The 20,457-nt window shown below is 39.8% G+C and overlaps 1 protein-coding gene and 1 long non-coding RNA gene across 5 annotated transcripts in view; both read left to right on the top strand.

Annotated features, from left to right (window-relative positions):
* Nucleotides 1-16,851, top strand: part of GLB1 (galactosidase beta 1) — a 74,630-nt gene extending 57,779 nt beyond the window's left edge. For 3 of the 4 annotated variants that reach the window (XM_072651476.1, XM_072651474.1, XM_072651475.1), the window contains 4 exons: nt 866-976; nt 1,100-1,231; nt 6,195-6,422; nt 16,174-16,851. In XM_072651476.1, coding sequence (XP_072507577.1) covers nt 866-976; nt 1,100-1,231; nt 6,195-6,422; nt 16,174-16,392 — 690 coding nt within the window. In that variant the 3' untranslated portion in view covers nt 16,393-16,851. Of the gene's footprint in view, nt 1-865; nt 977-1,099; nt 1,232-2,656; nt 2,854-6,194; nt 6,423-16,173 lie in introns of those variants that run through there. The other variant, XR_011976630.1, reaches the window with a different exon arrangement.
* A 3,142-nt stretch (nt 16,852-19,993) lies between these two features.
* Nucleotides 19,994-20,457, top strand: part of LOC140532702 (uncharacterized) — a 38,202-nt gene continuing 37,738 nt past the window's right edge. The window contains exon 1 of the long non-coding RNA XR_011976632.1: nt 19,994-20,446. This is a non-coding gene — a long non-coding RNA (uncharacterized lncRNA). The remainder of the gene's footprint in view (nt 20,447-20,457) is intronic.

Below are 20,457 nucleotides of genomic sequence, written 5' to 3'. Positions count from 1 at the left end.
TCAGTTATTTTTATTTGGATTTCTCTCATTCTTAGTGAGGGGCAGCTGGGTGGCCTGGAGTCAGGAAGATTCATCTTCCTGAGTTCAAATCAGGCCTCTGATACTGACTAGCTATGTGACCTGGGCAAGTCACTTCACCCGGTTTGCCTCATTTTCCTCATCTGTAAAATAAACTGGAGAAGGAAATGGCACATCACTCCAGGATCTTTGCCAAAAAAGTCCTACTGAAAAATAGTAATATTCTTAGTGATTTGGGGCATTTTTTCAGGAGTGTCAATAGCTTGGTTTTTTTTTTTTTTTGAGAATTGCTTGTTCATATGTGAGGTTGGCTTCAGGGCATCATTATCCTATGACCATTTGTCAACTGGAAATTGGTTCGTGTTCTTTTACAACAATCTAGTTCAATTTCCACCCAAGCTGTCTATCAGAACTTCTGCTATGCAGAGAATAGCCCTTTTTCTTCTCTCTTGTGTTTTTATTCCTAAACTTGCCATTTAAAGAACCTTTCATATTAAACAGGTAAACAACTGTATTCCAGATTTAGGTTGAATTGCAATGAAATATAAGTGAGACCCCAAAGCAAAAATAAAGATTTTGGTTAAACTGTTCGTCTCCCCATGACGACTGGAAATACCGCAATTTGATTTACTCATATATACCTGTCTGTGGACATGTTACATCCACTGGTAGAATGTAATCCCTTGAGAACACGAACTAACTACTCTATCTGTAAATTCAGTGCCTAGCTTATAATTAGTGCTCAGTAAATGCTTATTGACTGGTCACTTTTACAACACATATAACTCAATCTTCCCTTAAAATTAACTACAGCCTTTATTGATATTTTCCCCCCTTTTTTCTCCAGTATTTTGGCTTCGTGCTATACAGAACAACACTTCCTAAAAACTGCAGTGAACCTGTGCGTCTTTTTTCCCTCGATGGAGTCCATGACCGTGCCTATGTTTCTGTCAATGGGGTAAGAATTGACTTCTCATGAGCATGGCTTTTCCCTGTTGAGATTTATTGTTAGATTTGTTCTTTCTCAGTGGTTCCTGGTCTTTGTGGCTGAGTTCTTTCTTCTTTGATATTGAATTTGTAGATTTCTCAAGGTATTTTGGAGAGAAACAAGGTGTTCTCTATAAATATAACTGGGGAAGCTGGTGACATCCTGGATGTGCTTGTAGAAAACCTGGGTAGAATCAACTATGGAAGTGGCATCAACGACTTTAAGGTAATCTGAAAGTTGAGTTGGCTCAGTCATTGGAGGAACATAGTTGGTCATTCAAGGCATTCAGGGAACAACCATTCAGTCATCTCCGCATAGTTCCTGGTTCATATTAGGTGCTTAGTGTTTGTTGATTGACTGAATGACTATCTACAATGGGTCTTTTGTTACCCAACTCTTGTGATGGTGTCTTTGCCTGTAGAGTCTAGTATATGACAGTCAAAATCACAAAAGTCCTACAGACCTATCTACACAGTGTTAATATTCCAGGAGGTTCAAGGCTACAAGGAATCATCACTAAGATGTACTTGATAGGCAGGGACAGAGTTTTCTGGGTTGCCATGGTCAAAAGATTCATTACCTGGCAACCAGCTGTCTAGTAATGAGCCTCCTGTCTTTAGTGAGGCCGATTCTTAATGCTGGTCAGGTACTAACTGGAAACCTATGCCTCTTGGGAGAGCCATTCACAGCTGTCATAGCCTTCCCATGTGGCTGGGTCACATCTACACCAGGATGAGGATAGTAATGGGGACAGATGAGGATAAAGAGAAGACCCTGCAGATGTGTGATTTCAGTAGCATAGGAAATCATTAGAAGAGCATGTATCCTCTACTAATGTAGGTTAGTGCCTTCTCTGCAGTTTAAATCCATAGCTCAAGATCATACAGCCAATATGTGTCGGAATCCAGACTCAAACAGAAGAACCTTTTATCCATTAAGCCAAATGAATGACAAAATGGCTCCATAGACTAATATCTAACTATAATGCAATTCCTTAGGTTCTGAAAATATTTGGAAAGTGTTTTATTTAAACATAGCATTGTTTCCTTTTTAAAATTAAGAATAATATTTTCAGTGAACAAAAGTCTATTTTTTTCTCCTCACCTTCACTTTTCTTTGAAAAAAGAAAGAGAAAAGCCAAAACTCTTATGGGAAATATAGACTGTAAAAATAGCAAACATTAGCCAGGATGAAAAAAATGTGTCATTCTGCTTCCCCAGTCAGTCAACATGGCATTGTTTCCTGATTTCAGTCTAGTAAAGTGAATGTTATAGTAACTGATAGTGATATAATGGAGAAATTTTTTTTTTTTTGCTGAGATGATCATTTATTTAGAGATATAACTGTGAAAAGGCTAGTACCAGCCCCTCATTTCAATGATAAGGAAGTTGAGACCTTGAGAGGTTAAGTGACTTTCTCAATATAATGTATCAGAGGTGCGATTATCCAGGTCTTCTCTGGTTTCATGTGCATGGCTCTGTCCCCAAACCATGCTGGCCACCTTTAAGCTATAATGAATCCTTAGAGGCAGAGTTCAGAGGCATAATTAAATCCACCTCAACAGAAGTCTTAGCAGTATTCTCAGATTTATGGAATGGGCCAGAAGACAGTAGATTTATTACTTCAAGCCTGACCTCTCTCATTTTACAGAGGAGGGACCTGAAGCCCAGAGAAGGTGCCCAAAGACCTGAAGACACTAAGTGGCAAAGCTGGGATTTTGAACTCCCAGGTGCTGACTCCAAATCAGCTGTCTACATAAGACTCAAAGATTCTCTTGCATATGAGGGTTAGGCTTGCAAAATCATCTAAATGTGGGAGAGTTCCATTTTAGAACTGAAACGAGCCAGGTAAGCTAGCTTGGAGCTGAGCTTGGATTTTGCTGTAACCAAGATGACTCTCCATTTTCTCAAAGCCTGAATGACCAGATAAGCCATAATTTGGGAATAACTTCCCTTATTTCTGAGTCTCAACACCAGAAATGGGCTCTACTGGATTTCGTCCCAGTCTGAAATCCCATCCTTTTGCCCATTCCAGTTTTTGACAAAACATGATGGTCCATGCTCTACTGGATTTTGTCTCAATCTGAATTCCCCTGTCTTTATGGCCACCCAAGCTTTTGACAAAACATGGTGGTCCATATCTAGTAACTTGAGAAACTTGAAAAACTTGAGAAAAACTAACCTCAGGACATTTGATTGGTTCTCTAATGACTGGAGTTGAGGGTCATGAGGTTGGCAGAACATCCTGGCCATCCTAAGATTGCTGAGCATTAAAGAAAGAACCTGCCTTCTAAATCAGATAAACACTCCCCTTCTTTGCAGGGTTGACTTGGGAATCCTCTATTTTTGCCATCTTTAATATGTTTTGTTTCTGAAATTTTTATTTTGCCCTTGAGATGATGCACAAATTGACCACTGAGTACAGAATGCCCAATTTGTTATGGAATTAAATAGTAGGGGGGAAGGAAGGGAAGGGAGGAAGCCGGTCCGTTGTGGTTGTGCCTATACCAACTCACATTCAACCTGAAAAACATGGCTTTCCTGAACTGCTTAACAAAGTACCCTTTTCTGTTGCTCCATGAGGCACCTCTGTGTAGTGCTTAAAATGCTAGCATGTAACCAAGAAGGCTTGGGTTCAAATCCTGCCTAAGATGTTTTCTAACTGTGTGATTGTAGGCAGGTCATTCACCTTCTTTGAGATCTCATCATTTGTAAGATGAAGATGATCATAGCATCTGTCTCATACAGTGGTTTTGGGAATCAAATGAGAGGATGCATGTCAAATGCTTTGTGAACCTTTAATTATTAAAAATAATAAAACTCTTTACAAAGCTTAGTGAGCTCTGTAAAGGTGTGGGTTCCAACAGTCTGGTGAGCTGTACTCCTGGAGATGAGGCATTGTTTCATGCGTTGTATTTGTATCTCTCTCACTCTTGCCATGGGACCTGGCACATAGTAGGTGCTTGTTGAATGACAGACCACTGCTATTAACTTTAAAATACCATAGAAGTATGAGCTTGTTTTTATTACTATTTTTATCAATATAGTATATTCAGCGCACAAGGCATTTTGGGTTGGGGAAGATGAATAAGATAGTCCCTTCCCTTGAGTTTATAGATAAGACCAAAAAAGTAATTATTATTTCAAGCAGAATATGCTAGGTGCCTCATGGTGGTGAACAGAGAATTCTAAGGAGGGAGAGGTCAGAAAAAGAAGAACCAGAGCTTTTATTTTGTGTTTGTGTGTGCATGTGTGTGTGCTTGTGTGTGTGTGTGTGTGTGTGTTTTGGGGGGAGATGCATAAAACATGTATGCAGATGTGGGAGGTGAACACAAATAACTAGGGGGAATCAATCAACAAGCATTTATTAAGCATCCGGAGATCCCTATATATCCAGTCCCAGAAAGCAAGTAAGCTGGGCACCTAGGTGGTACAGTGGCTAGAGCTCAGGGTCTGAACTCGAGAAGATCTGAATTCAAATCCTGCCTCAGACACTTGTGTGATCTTGAGCAAGTCACTTAACCCTGTTTACCTCAGTTTCCTTATCTGTAAAATGAGCTGGAGAGGAAAATGGCAAACCACTTTAGTATCTCTGCTAAGAAACTAAGGGAACCTAGGGATTCCTAATTCCTAAGGGACTAAGAGGTGGAGGTGAGGAAAGGAAGAATCCCAGGGAGGGGGTGATATAGTCCAGTTTGGCTGGAACATAAGAGTTAGGCTAGTGTTCCCCAGGCTGGAATTCAGCCATCATGGTGAAAGAACATCACATAGCCTGTCACATTTCTTGTTTCTCAACCACTTCAACCTTCTTCATATTCTTTTGCATTGCACTATTACACAGCAATTCTTTGCACAGCGCACTGAAATGTTAGCTGCCTTTTTGGGGAGGGAAGAGGGGGAGGGGTCCCTGTTGGCAGTGCTTACCTCTGACCCTTTGAGAAGCGTAATCCAACTTCTTTGCAAGGATTCCTACCCTGCCATTAGGATGCCAAGGAAAAGGGGAAAGAGCACTTTGGAAGCGAAATCTCCTTCCAAAAAGACATTCCTCAAACGCTGTGCTCTACCTCCTACCTCCCTATTTTTACACTGGCTATGCCCCATGCCCTGGAATGCTCTCTCTTCTGACCCGGAATTCCCTGATTTCCCTTCAGGACTTAAATACCTAAGTTCTCTTTTCTGAACTACAGGGGACCACATCTCTTCCTTCCCAAACTCCCCTTTATTAATTTCATATATATTCATATTTGTATATGTTTTATTTCAGTTTCTATTATAATATTTAAATATAGCATATTTATGATATACTCATATTCAGAAGTATATATTATACTTAATAGAATTATATGTTTTGTTCATATGTATTTTTATTTATACATTTATTCATTGTGTATTCATTTTTGTGTGTATTTTGTTTCTATTATATTTGGAAATATAATATATTTGTATTTGTGCTGTTATTTATCATATATGACATTGTATGATATAATCTAGATAATATCCTTGTGTGTGTAAATAATTATATATTTTGTATCTGTTTTCATTTTTGTATATATTTTATCTTGTATGTATTTATATGTGTATCTGGGTGTGAACACAGACACATGTTTCCTCCATCAGAACAAAAAATTCATGAGGGTATAGACTATTTGCCTTTAGCACAGTGCCTAGTACGTTAAGGAGACACTTCACACGATGCCTGTTGGCTGACTGATGTCACATATTCCAAAACCAAACAGATGTTATGTTGAACAATCTTATTCATTCATTGATTGGCATATTTATTGAATGACTCCTGCAAGGAAGGAATGTAGTTGGCTCTAGATTCCTTAGGGGATAGAGAGTAGACCTATGAGGTCATTGGTCTGGTAGGCTTCTAGAGGAGGAGACTCCCACTCCCCACCATTATAGTTCAGTAGTCTCTGCACTGTATGGTTCTAGAAAAGTTCCCAGAAGACTGAGGTTAAGAGATTTAAAAGTCCAACAGCCAGTGTGCATCAAAAGTAAGACTTAAACTCAGGTCTTCCTGGCTTCAAGGTTGACTCTAGCCATTGCATCACACAGAGATTCCAATTTATCTCACAGGGCATTTTGCATATGGATTCAATTACGTGACTTTGAGACTTTGACTTGTCCCTTCTTATGCATCTGGTTTTTATTTTGCTTATTTTTCTTTCTCATTTTTGCTTTAGGGTCTTATTTCCAATTTAACCCTTGGGTCAGTTATACTGAAAAACTGGTTGATATTCCCGCTGGATATGGAGGAGACAGTGCAGCAGTATCTGAGCAGCAATGAGATATTCAATAGTGATCCTTCCAACTTGCCTCTCCCATCTTTTTATGTTGGTCGTTTTTCTATTCCTGCTGGAATTCCCGACTTGCCTCAGGACACCTATATCCAATTTCCCAATTGGACCAAGGTATGATCAACTTGGGGCTTGGGTGCTTTCTGTTTAAACAAAAGTCTCTGTCTATGTTAGTATTGGTTTAAAACAGATTTCTTTTAAATTAAATTTTATTTTCAGATCTGCATTGTTTTCCCTCCTATTTCCACTGAAATCCCTTGTTCCAAACATATATAGTCAAGCAAAACAAATCCCTTCTTTGGCCATGTCACATCCTTCTCTCATCCCCCATCATCCCCTCTCCCTCTAAAAAAAAATGTGTCTCAGTCTGTGCTCAGAGTCTATCACCTCTGTATTGGGAGGTAGATAATAGGTTTCACCCATAGTCCTCTGGCATTGTGGTTGGTCATTATGTTGCATTCTAAATCTTCTCAAAGTTGTTACTGTATTTCAGAATTTCAAATTTGTTTTTGAAATTTTGAACAAGATTGTTCAAATTTGTTCAAAATTCAAAATTTTAGAAGTTGTTATTGCATACATTGTTACTTCTGGCTGTGCTCACTTCACTCCACATCAGTTCATGCAAGTTTTCCTTTGTTTCTATAAAACTATTCTCTTTGTCATTCATTTCTTATAGCACAGTGCTATTCCATAACGATATAGATCGTAATTGATGAGTATCTCCTCAGAATCTCCAGTTCTTGGTCACCATAGACTGAGCTGCTATAAATATTTTTGTGCATATGGATCCTTTTCCTCATTCTCTGATCTCTTTAGGGTATAGACCTAGCAGCATTGTTGCTGGGTCAAAGGGTATGCACCTTTTAGTGACTTTTGGGCATAGTTCCAAATTGCTCTTCCAAATAGCTAGATCAATTCCCAGTTCTATCAACAGTGAATAAATATGTCTGTTTTCCCACAGCCTCTCCAGCACTAGTTACTTTTTCTGATCAGCTTTGCTGATCTCAGAGTTATTTTGAATATTATTTCTCTAGTTATTAGTGGTTTAGTGCATTTTTTCCCATATGGCTAGTGGTAGCTTGGATTTGTTCCTCCGAAAACTGCCTCTTTATATCCTTTGACCATCTGTCAACTGAGGAAGGTCTCATTCATATAAATTTAAGCCAGTTCCCTAGATATCTATCTTAGAGATGAGACCTTTATCAGAGAAACTTGATATGAAATTTTTTTCTCATTTGCCTTCATTTTTTCTAATTTTAATGATGTTTGGTTTTATTTGTACAGAAACTTTTCAATTTTATGTAATCAAAATTATCCATTTTACCCTCTGTGACCCTCCTTATCTCATTTGGTCATGATCTCTTCCTCTATCTATGGATCTGACAGATAAGTTCTTCATTGATCCTCTACTTTGTTTATAATGATATGCTTGATATCTAAGTCATGTACTCATTTGGAGTTTGTCTGAGATATGTTGGTGTCTGTTTGTCTGCGTGTATATCTATCTATCTATCTGTCTGTCTGTCTGTCTATATCTGTCTATCTGCCTATCTCTTCCTCTCTCCATCCACCCTTCCATCCATCCATCTACCTACCTGCCTATTTGTCTATTGGTCTATATCTCATTTCTGTCAGACTTTTTTCTAATTGTCCCAGACTTATGTTGAATAGTGAGTTCTTGTCCCAGTAATGGAGATTTCTTGTGTTTGCCAAACACTGACTTCTAGGCTTATTTGTTTCTGTATATTTTGTGTCTAATCTTTCCCACTGATCAGCCTATTTTTGTAACTAGGACTGAATTGTTTTAATGATTACTGAAAAGCCAGAATTTTTAACCTGATGTCCACAGTTAGATTCTGAGGGGATCCTTGAACTTAGATGGGAAAAAAAAGTCTTAATTTTTACTAAACTCATACTGAAATTTAGCACTTCCTTCAAATACGAATTTCTTTTTCTTTCTTTCTTTTTTTTTTAGAGAACATTATTCTGAGAAGAGATCCATAGATTTTACTAAATTGCTAATATGTAGCACAGTGCTTAGGTCACATAGTTAGAAATGCTTGTTGATTTGACTTTTGACCACCAGGATACAAAAAGAACCCCTGAATTAAAGAAGAAGAAATTATTTGATTGAAATATGAAATGAGAAAAGAATATGATAAAGATGTTTAATGGGAGCAGACTTTGCCTTTATCCTATGAGTATTAAGACTTAATAGTTAAGCATTTTTGAATTTGCAAAACCAAGAGGTTAGACCAAATGACCTCTGAAATCTGTTTTATTTATAAAATTCTATAACTCTGAGATGTGTCATCCTGTGGTGCATATATTTGTCAATTTATCCTCCAGACAGTAGTCAGATGAACCCAATCCTTTATTTTGGTCCATCCCTATACCACCCCACCACTCCCATCTTTGGCAGCCACTATGGTTCTATAAAAATTACTTTGATTTAATGAATGAAATAACTGATAAGGATTAGCAGTGAGATAAAAAATGAAGGCTAAGAATTACATGCATGATTAAGCTGGAAAAAAACCCCTTGTTTAGGATTAGGATTGATTAGGATTTAGGAGTTCTTGCTACTAAAATGTTTTTGGATTCACTATTTTGAAGTTGCCAGTTCTTTAGTCTTTCCTAAGATGCCCAACGGCACCATTAGTTCCCCATTAGCCTTTCTGTGCCTCTAACACTTGTGTTCGCCCTCAGTTTTCCATCACCTTGGCTGGCATTTTTGTAGGTTTAGGGCTGGAAGCGACCTCAGAGGTCCTGGAATCCAGTCTCCTTATTTCACAGATGAGAAAGTAGAGCCCTAAGTGGCTGATATAACAGCCCAAGATCCCACAGAGCGGTATTTAATGCCAGAACCCAGCCTTGAACCCAGGCCCTTTGGCTCCAGATGCAGCACTCATTCTCCAGCAGTCTCTCAGTCTAGATACTTTTTATCTGGAATGTCTATTCAACCTCCCCATTTTTGGTGAGGCAGGTGATGATCTCTGAAAGGAAGTTTGGCCAGGAAGGAGATTAAAAAAAAGTGTTACTAGCTTCTGCCCACACAATTGGTGCTTTTCCAGCTTATCTTTACAATCAGCATCTCAGATCGGGGAGATCAAGCTTGGCTTAGCAGGTGGAGGCCTTGGGAGCCCTTTTTTTGTGGGTTCTCATGCCTGGTAAAGAAATACTATCATCATAGGATGATACTTTGACTTCACTTAGGCCATATGAAGTTCACCTGTGAGCAGAACAGTGTGCAAGGCCTTGATGTAAATAGAGACCAGCCCCGAGGCCGCCATAGGATTTCCATTCTAGGAATTCCATTCCATTCCATTCCATTCCATTCCATTCCATTCCATTCCATTCCATTCTGTGTGTGGATGGTACATAGGAATTTGTGTTTTATGTGTATGAAGGAGTAGTATGTATATAAATATGAGAAATAAATATATTTGTGTGCATCTATGCACACACACAATTTACGTTTACAATAGCTCTGTAAATCTGCATACATATGGATGAATATCCACATATGTTTTGACTATGTATGTTGATATACATGTCTAGACACATAAAGTATGCAACCAAGGTATATCAATGCACACATACATATATACACATGCATGTATGTTCTTTGTGCATGTGTGCATGCATAGGCGTGAATATCTATATTTGTTTTAGATATGTGTGTGTGTACATTTAGGTTTCTGTACATGCATGTGCATGTAAAATAAACATGCTTGCATGTATGCTGTAGATGTACATAATACGTAGGTGTACACTATGTCTTTGTGTGTTGTGCATGCGTGGGTTTGTTTGCACACAGCAAGGTGTATTTAGATGGCTATACATGAGTATATATAAATATAGAAGTATACACAATATATACCCCAACCACATGGCTATTCATACATATATCCACATGTGTATATATATGTATATATATGCATACTGTATGAATACCCACATGCATTTACAGGGATATAAATAAAAAGTCTTATAGTTGGATTCAAGATGAAATTGAATAAGGATAAATGAGAAATCTTAGAGTTGGTCTCAGAAAAAATCAGCTTCTTGAGTGACACATGAGGGAGATGTGGTTAGATTTGGTGGGTTTAGTGGATTTCAAATTGAATATGAATCAATAGTGTGATTTAAAAAAAAAAAATCAGACCTGTGATTTTCATTGGTTTAAATCATTCCTGCTGAGGAAAGTACCTCTATTTTAAAATTTTTTTCAATTAACCAGTGTGTATTTTTCTCTTCCACCTCTTACTGAGAGAGAGAGAACTCTCAGTAAATATTGCTCAATCAGACAAAGCAAATCCCCCTGACTGTCCAAAAGTGTGTGTCTCATTCCGTATCTTGAGTCATCACCATGCTGGCTGGAGCATCCTTCATCTTTGAGCCTTTTAATTCCTACTTTGTTGCTGCACCAGAATTCTCCCTGAAACTCCTGGTAACAGTTTGCAGATTGGCACCCACTCTGCAGTTTATAATTGTTAGGTGACTTTTCCAGGATCGCAGGTCAGTACGTTTCAAAGATGGGACTTAGATTGAGGTCACCCTGACTCCAAGACCAGCTCTCTTTGCCCCATATCATGGGTGCCACTAATACAGCATGTCCCAAAAGTCTTAGGGTGGTTTTAAGCACTGAGACTTTGGGGAGAGCTTGTATGGTAGCCATTAAAACCAATGCAGTCTCCATGGATAGATATAGTGTCTGGGCCTAGAAAGGTGGCAATTTTTAATTTTGCCAAACTCCACACCCCACTTAGCATTCTTTTGGGATGAGGTTTACAATTCTGAGCATTGTATTTCAGGAAGGATTATTAATAGGAGTGTCCAAAGGAGGAATCTAAGATACTAAAGGACCTTGAGATCCATACCATGGGAGGGTCAGATGGAAAAACTAAGTATGTTTAGTCTGAAAGAGAGAAGCATTAGGGGAGGTGGTTCGGGTATTTAAAGGACTATGGCTTGGAAGAGGGATTTCTTCCAGGTACCAGGCAGGAGGAGAACTGGGAGGAGACCTGAGCGTAGAAATTAATTGCAGAGGCACATTCAGCTCAATGTCAGGAATACTTTTCAACATTTAGAGCAGAAGGGTGTCACTTCTGTAGGTATTGGGTACCTCTTCCTCATGAGAGCTCTTGAGACCTCTCATGGGCTCTGAGAGCCCTTGTCAGATGTGATGTTGAGGAATTCTTGTTTGGTTATGGGTGGGATTAGCTGGACTCTGAAGTCCCTTCCAAATGTCAGATTATGTGAGTTAGCAGACTTAAAAAAATATTCATCTTGTCAGCCTAGAAGCAGGTCAGATATTTCCTGGAATAAACATTCATTTGAACTGCTGAATGGTGGCTGAAGTTTATCACACCTGTTGGATAAAAAAAAAAATTATACAAATACAAGGTGTCCCAAAAGTCTTAGTGCAGGCATACGCTTTTGGGAGGGCACCCTGTATTGGAATGCCTCCTTGGGGGAAGAATCATTCAGAAAAAAATAAGAACTGCCAGTACCCTTAGATATATCACAGGCTGCCAAAGTGAGAAGGGACTTGAGAAATCATCTCATCCAATCCATTTTACCAATGAAAGAACTGAGGCACCCAGGGGTGGAGAACCTGCAATCTCAAGGCCACATGTGGCCCTCGAGGTCCTCAAGTGAGGCCCTTTGACTGAATCTAGACCTCACAAAATGATAATAAATCCTTAATAAATAAAAAATACTTAATAAAAGAATTTTTTTCTGTAAGACTTCGACTCAGTCAAAAGGCTACACTTGAGGACCTAGAGAGCCTTGAGAACCTATGAGGCCTTGAGGCCTCAGGTTCCCCACCCTTTGTTTGGCCTCAGTTCCTGACTGTAGACACAGTGCCTGGAACACAGTAAGTTCTTTATAAATGCTTTTTGAATGACTCTATGACATCTAGAGGGAAAGTGGCTGACCCAAGGTGACAGGCAAATTAGAACCCTGAGTCATGACTTGGGTATCTTACTTCTAAACCAGGGACCTGGAATGCCTGTGAATTTGTTTTTAAAATATATGTGTGTCTATGTATATATGTGTCTATACATATATATGTATATATATATATATATATATATATATATATATATACATGTACATACATATATATGTATATATAGTGTGCATGTCTCTGTTACACATGTATATATGCATATATTTTGGATAAGTGTGTTGGTTTCTTTTGTAATCCTAATCAGGGTCAGTGGACCCTTTGGATTCGTGGGTAGATTTCAGGAGATCCATGAACTAAGGTGAGAAAAAATTCCATCTTGATTTCAATATAATTAGTTTCCTTTGTAATCTTATGTATTTTATATCATGCATTCAAACACATTATTCTGAGAAGGGTTCATCAGACTGCCGGAGGGCATGTCTCCATGTATGTCTACACAGGATCTGTGGAGAGAGGCTGTTCACATCCTGACCCTCAGTTCTCATCCTGAGGCATGTCCTTCAGCTCTGAAGCTTATATGATCACAAGAGAGTACTGCTGAAAATGGAAGAGATGGGATGCCAGGCATAGACCCTTCCTTTAGCCAGCCCTGCCTATAATGATGTTGAAAACAAACTAAAAAAAAAAAAAGAAATTCCTATTTGAAGGAAATGCTAAATTTCAGTTTGAGTTTAGTAAAAATTAAGATATATTTGTTTTTCCATCTAAGTTCAAGGATCCCCTCCGAATCTAACTATGGACATCCGGTTAAGAGTCCTGGCTTTTGTAACCCAGAGAAGATGCCCCTCATTCTGGTCTCTGAGTCTCCCTTCACAGAGGTCTTTTCCTCTTGACTGAAAAAGTGGGGTGACTGTTCTTTCTCCCTTACACCTCCACCCCTACTACTGCAAAAACAAGCCACCAGAAGATGTTTTAAAGCGATAAAAGCAATCAGTATGCACACCTTTTCAGCATGGATCAAGATAGCATGCCCTCCTGCAGAAGCGAGACAAATACTTCTCAGAATCCTCAAACTGTGAAACTAAAAACCTTTTTTTTTTTCTAAATGACTGAGACCCAACAGCCAGTTTCTAATCACCAGTTTCTCAGCCCCCATTGGCATGTAAATGATATGATCATTGACTTTCCTAGGACAGGTAACCATGGTGATATTTGGTGTTTTGAGAGATGCATACCTCCCCTCCTCCCCCCCACCCCCTAGTTCCTTGCCCAGGATGCAGATGGAAACCCTTCTACACCTTCTGCTCCTGGGAGAAAAAATTCAGAATCTGGACTTTGGAGAAAACTGGGTTTGAGACCAGCCTCTGACACTAGCTACCCAATAAACTTGTATTAAGAGATTACTATGTGTAAGTTACTGGGTCTATGAACTACAGTTATATAGAGAGAGTGAGGAGCAGCTCAGGGTACTTCTAATTCTGGAGAATGCTGTGTGTAAACAGTTATGGATGCAATAATCTGAGGAATTAGAGTGCTGCTGACCAGGGGGATCAGGAAGGGCATGGTGTGGTACCTGAGTCGAGTGATGAAGGATGCCAGAGATCTAAGTAATAGAGCGGAGCAAGGAGAGCTTTTCAGGCATGGGGACAGAGATGGGAACTGGGAGAACCAAGTTGAGGAAATACCATGGTGGTCAATGGAATGCATGTTGTGTGAAGAAACAAATCTTTTAGGGGAAGTTGGAGCCAGATTGCGAAGGGCTATAATAGGGTCAGTTTGTGTTTTATTCTGGTGGCATTAGGAAGTCACTGAAGGGTTTGTTCAGGGGAGTGCCAACCAAGATGATACTTGAGCTTTAGAAAGATCATTTTATTAGCTATGCTGAGGAAATATTGGAAAGAGAGATCGGAAACCAGGAGTCTTGAGACACTTGTACAAGTCTTGGTGAGAGGTGATGAAATTCTGAGTTCAGCTATTTGGCTCTGGATGGAAAGGAGGAGGATGGGAATGGAAAATGTTCCTTTGGAGGTAATGGAATCAACAATTTTAGGAACTGATTGAATGTAGGGGGAAGGAAAGAGATTGAGAAGGATTGAGATTGCAAACGTAGGTAACTGGAAGTATGGTGGTGCCCTTAACAGACATAGGACAACATGGCAGAGAGATGTTATGGGGGAATATAAGGAATTCTGTTTTGGACATGTTTAGTCTGAGATGCCAATAAGACATCCATTTGGAGGGGTCAAACAGCTGGTTCCACAGGATTCAGGAAAGAGCCCAGGGCTGGATATATAGACGTGGGATTTATCAGCATGGAGCTGATTATTGAACCCAGGGCAGCTGATTGATGAATAGGGGTACTTACTTACCCTTTGTTGAGTCATGGACCCCTTTGGCAATTTGGTGAAGCCTGTGGACCCCTTTTCTGAGTTATGTTTTTAAATGCATAAAATACCTAGAATTACAAAGGAAACAAACTATATTGAAATAGTTATTAAAATATTATAAAAATCAAGTTCATGGAACCCAGGATAAGAATACCTGCCCTACAGAAAGGGTATATAGGGAGAAGAGAAAGTATAGGGAGATGCCTATGGCTGGAAGACAGGACAGCAAAGGAAACTGAAAATCGAATGCATTAACAAAGTGTTAATTTGCCTTCCCAGATCTTAAGAATCTGAATAAATGCTATCCTCATCATTATTTTTAAAGACCAATCACATTAGAGGATAGTTGGGAATAGGCATTATTTCACACCAGCAGGAAGGAGTAGTGTTAAATTCTTCCAGTGAGGGGTGAGAAAGGCCATTGGATGTAATCATAACAGTACAGTAGTTGGTATTTATAAAGTGCCTACTGTTTGCTAGGCACTCTGCTAAGTGCTTTGCATATTGTATCCTGTTTGATTCTCACAACTATTGTGGGAGGCAGGTGCTGGTTATTACCTGACACTCCCCCCCTCCCCCCACCCTGTTTTATAGATGAGGAAGCTGAGGCAAATGGTAATTATTAAGTGACTTGCTCAGGGTTACACAGCTAGTAATGTCTGAGGCTGAATTTGAGGTCTTCCTGGGTCTGTCGCTCTATCTACTGTGCCACCTAGTTGCCCAATTTTATCCTTAAAATTTATCATTTCAAATGTCATTGGTAACCCTGGAGAGGGCAGCTTTAGTTGAGTGATAAGGTCAGAAGCCAAAGGATTGAGATTAAGTGGAAGGAGAGAATGTGGAAGCAATGATCATAGATGAATTCTTTCTAGAAGTTTGTGGGCAAGTCACTTAACCTTACCCAGCCTCTGTTTTCCTCATCTGTAAAATGGGGATTATAATACTTCTCAGCCTTACCTCACAGGGCTATCTTGTTGCTTAAATGAGATAATTTATAAATGTATGGCCTGCTAGCTGTTTTAAGTAGAGAGAACAGGAAGTGAAAATGTCTTCTCAATCAGAAAGTTTAACTCAGTCTTCCTAGGAGGCAAGATTCTCTGGTCTCTTTGGGAATAGAAAAGCCAGGGGAATCATCTAAGTCCCTAGAAGACAGTCCCCATTTATAAGCATTTGGATGGTTTAGAGTTAGTCCCCCTGTCTGTGCCTCGTATTGACACCTGGTGGCTCCTGAGGTTAGCCATGAACCATCTTTGTTTCTCTGAAGTTGAGGTAATTTCAGGGTAACTTTTCAAATACATTCACTTCTTTTTCGGTGGTATAGCTCATGCGCTTTTGCCATCAGCAGGATGCCTTGCTCACAGCCTTATCCCCAGCCTGGCTGTGCAGCTGGAGTTCTTCATGTGGGCATGTCACACCCTAGTTGAAGTCATGTCTTTGGGTGTGCAGAGATGGCTGTGATGACTGGGTTGAGAGACCCTTATCACCAGCAGCTTCTCCTCTTCAAAAGCTGTTTACCTTCTTGTGTGGACTTTGACAATGTCTGTTTTCTCTCCTGCAGGGACAGGTATGGATCAATGGCTTTAACCTTGGCCGCTACTGGCCAGCTCGTGGCCCCCAGGTCACTCTGTATGTTCCAAGACACATCCTGGTCACATCTGTCCCAAACAACATCACTGTGCTGGAACTGGAGAATTCTCCATGTAGTTACGGGGGGAAATGTTTCGTGGAGATGGTGGACAAACCTGTGCTTGATGGACCCCTGCCAAAGACGTCCTAGAAGGTGGTCAGTTCATTGTGAAGACCAGATTGTCCATGATGCCTTCAGAAGGATCATCCTCTTGGATTCTTGACTTTATAGAAGAACGTGATGAATCTGGCCTAAGATCTAATTTTACCCTGGCTGATTGGAAAATTGTATGTGTGGTTTTGCATGCATGTATATTCATTGTTAGGGTTGGTTTTACTTGTTGCCTTGTAAATTAAAATCATAAGCTCCCTGTGGGAAAGAACCAAAACTGCCCAACAATAAAATGAACCCTGTAGTGCCTGTTGCCTCTACAAGGTCTTGCACCCTGTGGGCGCCCTATGAATGTTTAATATCTCTGATCATGGTAGTAGGACAATAAAGCACACACCCAGAGTGTTTTATTTGACCGGAAGTATTTTTTTGATTAATTTACATTGGAAATTTATAGGGAAAAATTGTGTTCCCTGAATAAAATTTATACGAATTTGAGCAATGTGTTTTTGAATTGTTTTCCTTTAATAGTTTAGGGTCTTTGTTTCTCTGTCTTCTATTTGAAGATTCACTTATTTGTTCCTGTGATTTCTTGAACCATCTAGGTAGTGCAGAGGACAGAGTCCCAAAGACTGAGTTTAAATTCTGCCTCGGACACATGTAACCCTGGGCAAGTCCTTTAACTGCTCTCTGCCTCAGTTTCCCTACCTGTAAAAGTGGGGACAATAACAGCACCTACCTTACCAGGGTTGGTTTGGGACTCCATTGAGGTAAGTTATGTTAACCACTTCACAAAGGCATTTACAAAATGATGGTGGCACGTAGATTGCTCAGTGGATAGAACACTGCATCTTGAGTCAGAGAGTCCTGAGTTCAAATCCAGCCTGAGAGAAATTACTAGTTTTGTGACCCTGGACACATAACTATGTCACTTAACTTATGTCTGCCTCAGTTTTCATTTCTGTAAAATGGGGATAATAAAAGCACCTACTGCCTAAGTTTGTTTTAAGGATTAAATAATATTTTTAAAGCATCCTGTAAACCTTAAAACCTATAATTATTGATGATAATAAAACCTTTTATAAAAACCTTTAAGACCTTAATTATTGATTTAAAAAATCCAGCATTTATGCAAACATGTAAAGAAAATCTTGTTTATAGGTTAAGGTATTCCATAAGCCTGCATAATCTTATTTCAATTGTACTTTATTTTGACATTCATTTTTAAAAATTTTGAGTTTCCAATTCTCTCCTTGCTTCCAGCCCCTCCCCCACCCCTTGAGAAGGAAAGCAGCATGATATTAATTATACATGGGAAGTCTTGCAAAATATATTTCCATATTAACCATGATGTCAAAAATTATGTAAATGCTAGACAATATTATCAATAATCATAATATTTTTTAAATTTAAATTTATTTAAGTTTTCAACATTCATTTCCACAAAATCTTGGGTTGCAAATTTTCTCCCCATTTCTCCCCTCCCCCAACCCACAATGCCAAGCATTCTAATTACCCCTATCACCAATCTGTCCTCCCTTCTAACATCCCTCCCTTCCCTTATCCCCATCTTCTCTTTTGTCCTGAAGGGCAAGATAAATTTCTATACCCCATTACCTGTATTTCTTATTTCCTAGTTGCAAGAAAACTACTCAACAGTTGTTCCTAGAACTTTGAGTTCTGACTTCTCTTCATCCCCCACTCCCCACCCATTTCCTTTGGGAAGGCAAGCAATTCAATATAGGCCATATCTGTGTAGTTTTGCAAATGACTTCCATAATAGTCAAGTTGTGTAAGACTATGTTTCTCTCCATCCTATCCTGCCCCCCATTTCTTCTGCTCTCTCTTTTGACCCTGTCCCTCCCCAAGAGTGTTGACTTCTAATTGCTCCCTCCTCCCATTACCCTCCCTTCCATAATCCCCCCCACCCTGCTTATCCCCTTCTCCCCCACTTTCCTGTATTGTAAGATAGGTTTTCATACCAAAAATGAGTGTGCATTTTATTCCTTCCTTTAGTCGAATGTGATGAGAGTAAGCTTCATGTTTTTCTCTCACCTCCCCTCTTTTTCCCTCCACTGAAGAGTCTTTTGCTTGCCTCTTTTATGAGAGATAATTTGCCCCATTCCATTTCTCCCTTTCTCCTCCCAATATATTTCTCTCTCACCACTTATTTTCATTTTTTTAAGATATGGTCCTATCCTATTCAATTCAATCTGTGCTCTCTGTCTCTCTGTCTCTGTCTCTGTCTCTCTCTCTCTCTCTCTGTGTAATTCCACCCACTACCCAGATACTGAGAAGTTTCAAGAGTTACAAATATTGTCTTTCCATGTAGGAATGTAAACAGTTCAACTTTAGTAAGTCCCTTATGACTTTTCTTTGCTGTTTACCTTTTCATGCTTCTCTTCATTCTTGTGTTTGAAAGTCAAATTTTCTTTTCAGCTCTGGTCTTTTCATCAAGAATGCTTGAAAGTCCTCTACTTCATTGAAAGACCATTTTTTCCCCTGAAGTATTATACTCAGTTTTGCTGGGTAGGTGATTCTTGGTTTTAGTCCTAGTTCCTTTGACTTCTGGAATATCCTATTCCATGCCCTTCAATCCCTTAATGTAGAAGCTGCTAGATCTTGTGTTATCCTGATTGTATTTCCCCAATACTTGAATTCTTTCTTTCTAGCTGCTTGCAATATTTTCTCCTTGATCAGGAACTCTGGAATTTGGCCACAATGTTCCTTGGAGTTTCTCTTTTTGGATCTCTTTCAGGTGGTGATCAGTGGATTCCTTGAATACTTATTTTGCCCTCTGGTTCTAGAATCTCAGGGCAGTTTTCCTTGATAATTTCATGAAAGATGATGTCTAGGCTCTTTTTTTGATCATGGCTTTCAGGTAGTCCCATAATTTTTAAATTGTCTCTCCTGGATCTATTTTCCAGGTCAGTTGTTTTTCCAATGAGATATTTCACATTATCTTCCATTTTTTCATTCTTTTGGTTTTGTCTTGTGATTTCTTGGTTTCTCCTAAAGTCATTAGCCTCCATCTGTTCCATTCTAATTTTGAAAGAACTATTTTCTTCAGTGAGCTTTTGAACCTCCTTTTCCATTTGGCTAATTCTGCTTTTGAAAGCATTCTTCTCCTCATTGGCTTTTTGAACCTCTTTTGCCAATTAAGTTAGCCTATTTTTCAAGGTGTTATTTTCTTCAGTATTTTTTTGGGTCTCCTTTAGCAAGGTGTTGACCTGCTTTTCATGCTTTTCTTACATCTCTCTCATTTCTCTTCCCAGTTTTTCCTCCACCTCTCTTACTTGATTTTCAAAATCCTTTTTGAACTCTTCCATGGCCTGAGCCCATTGGATGGGCTGGGATACAGAAGCCTTGATTTCTATGTCTTTCCCTGATGGTAAGCATTGTTCTTCCTTATCTGAAAGGAAGGGAAGAAATATCTGTTCACCAAGAAAATAACCTTCTATGGTCTTATTTTTTTCCCCTTTTCTGGGCATTTTCCCAGCCAGTGACTTGACTTCCGTGTGCCCTCTCCACACCCACTTCACCTCCAGATCCGCCCAGCCAGCGTTTGGGGTGTGAGATTCAAATGCTGCTTCCCAGCCTTGGGGCTTTGGTGGGGGTGGGGCTGCTATTCAGTGTGAGATTAAGTTCAGGTGCTTAGATGGGGGGCAGGGCCACCACAGAGGGCTCAGTTCCCTCAGGGGGTTTATGTGGAGACCTTCAACTATGGATCCAAGCTCCTGCCTGCTTTGGGAGCCCCAGTCTGCTGCCGCCTCTGCTGCTGCCTCCCGAGGGTGCCTGAGTTATGGAGACACCCCGCTCCCCTCTTGGGGAGCCAAAAAGACACTCTCACTGACCTTTGGGGCCTGTGGGTGGAGGGACCCGTGGCCAGCTGGAGATCCCATCCCTGAAGCCTGCTTGGATCTGCTCCTCTAGGTGCGGCATGGCCAAGGCAGGGATGGGCTCTGCTCCGGGTCCAGTGCTCGAGGGACCTTTTGCATTGGTTTTTCAGGTCTCTCTGGAACTGAAATCTCCCCTGCTCCGTTGTTCTGTGGCTTCTGCTGCTCCAGAATTTGTTGGGAGTTCTTCTTTACAGGTAATTTATGG

Source organism: Notamacropus eugenii, chromosome 3, assembly GCF_028372415.1.
Source record: "Notamacropus eugenii isolate mMacEug1 chromosome 3, mMacEug1.pri_v2, whole genome shotgun sequence".
Taxonomy (NCBI): domain Eukaryota; kingdom Metazoa; phylum Chordata; class Mammalia; order Diprotodontia; family Macropodidae; genus Notamacropus; species Notamacropus eugenii.
Note: the sequence above shows the minus strand (reverse complement) of the source record. Positions and strands in the feature narration are given on the sequence as shown.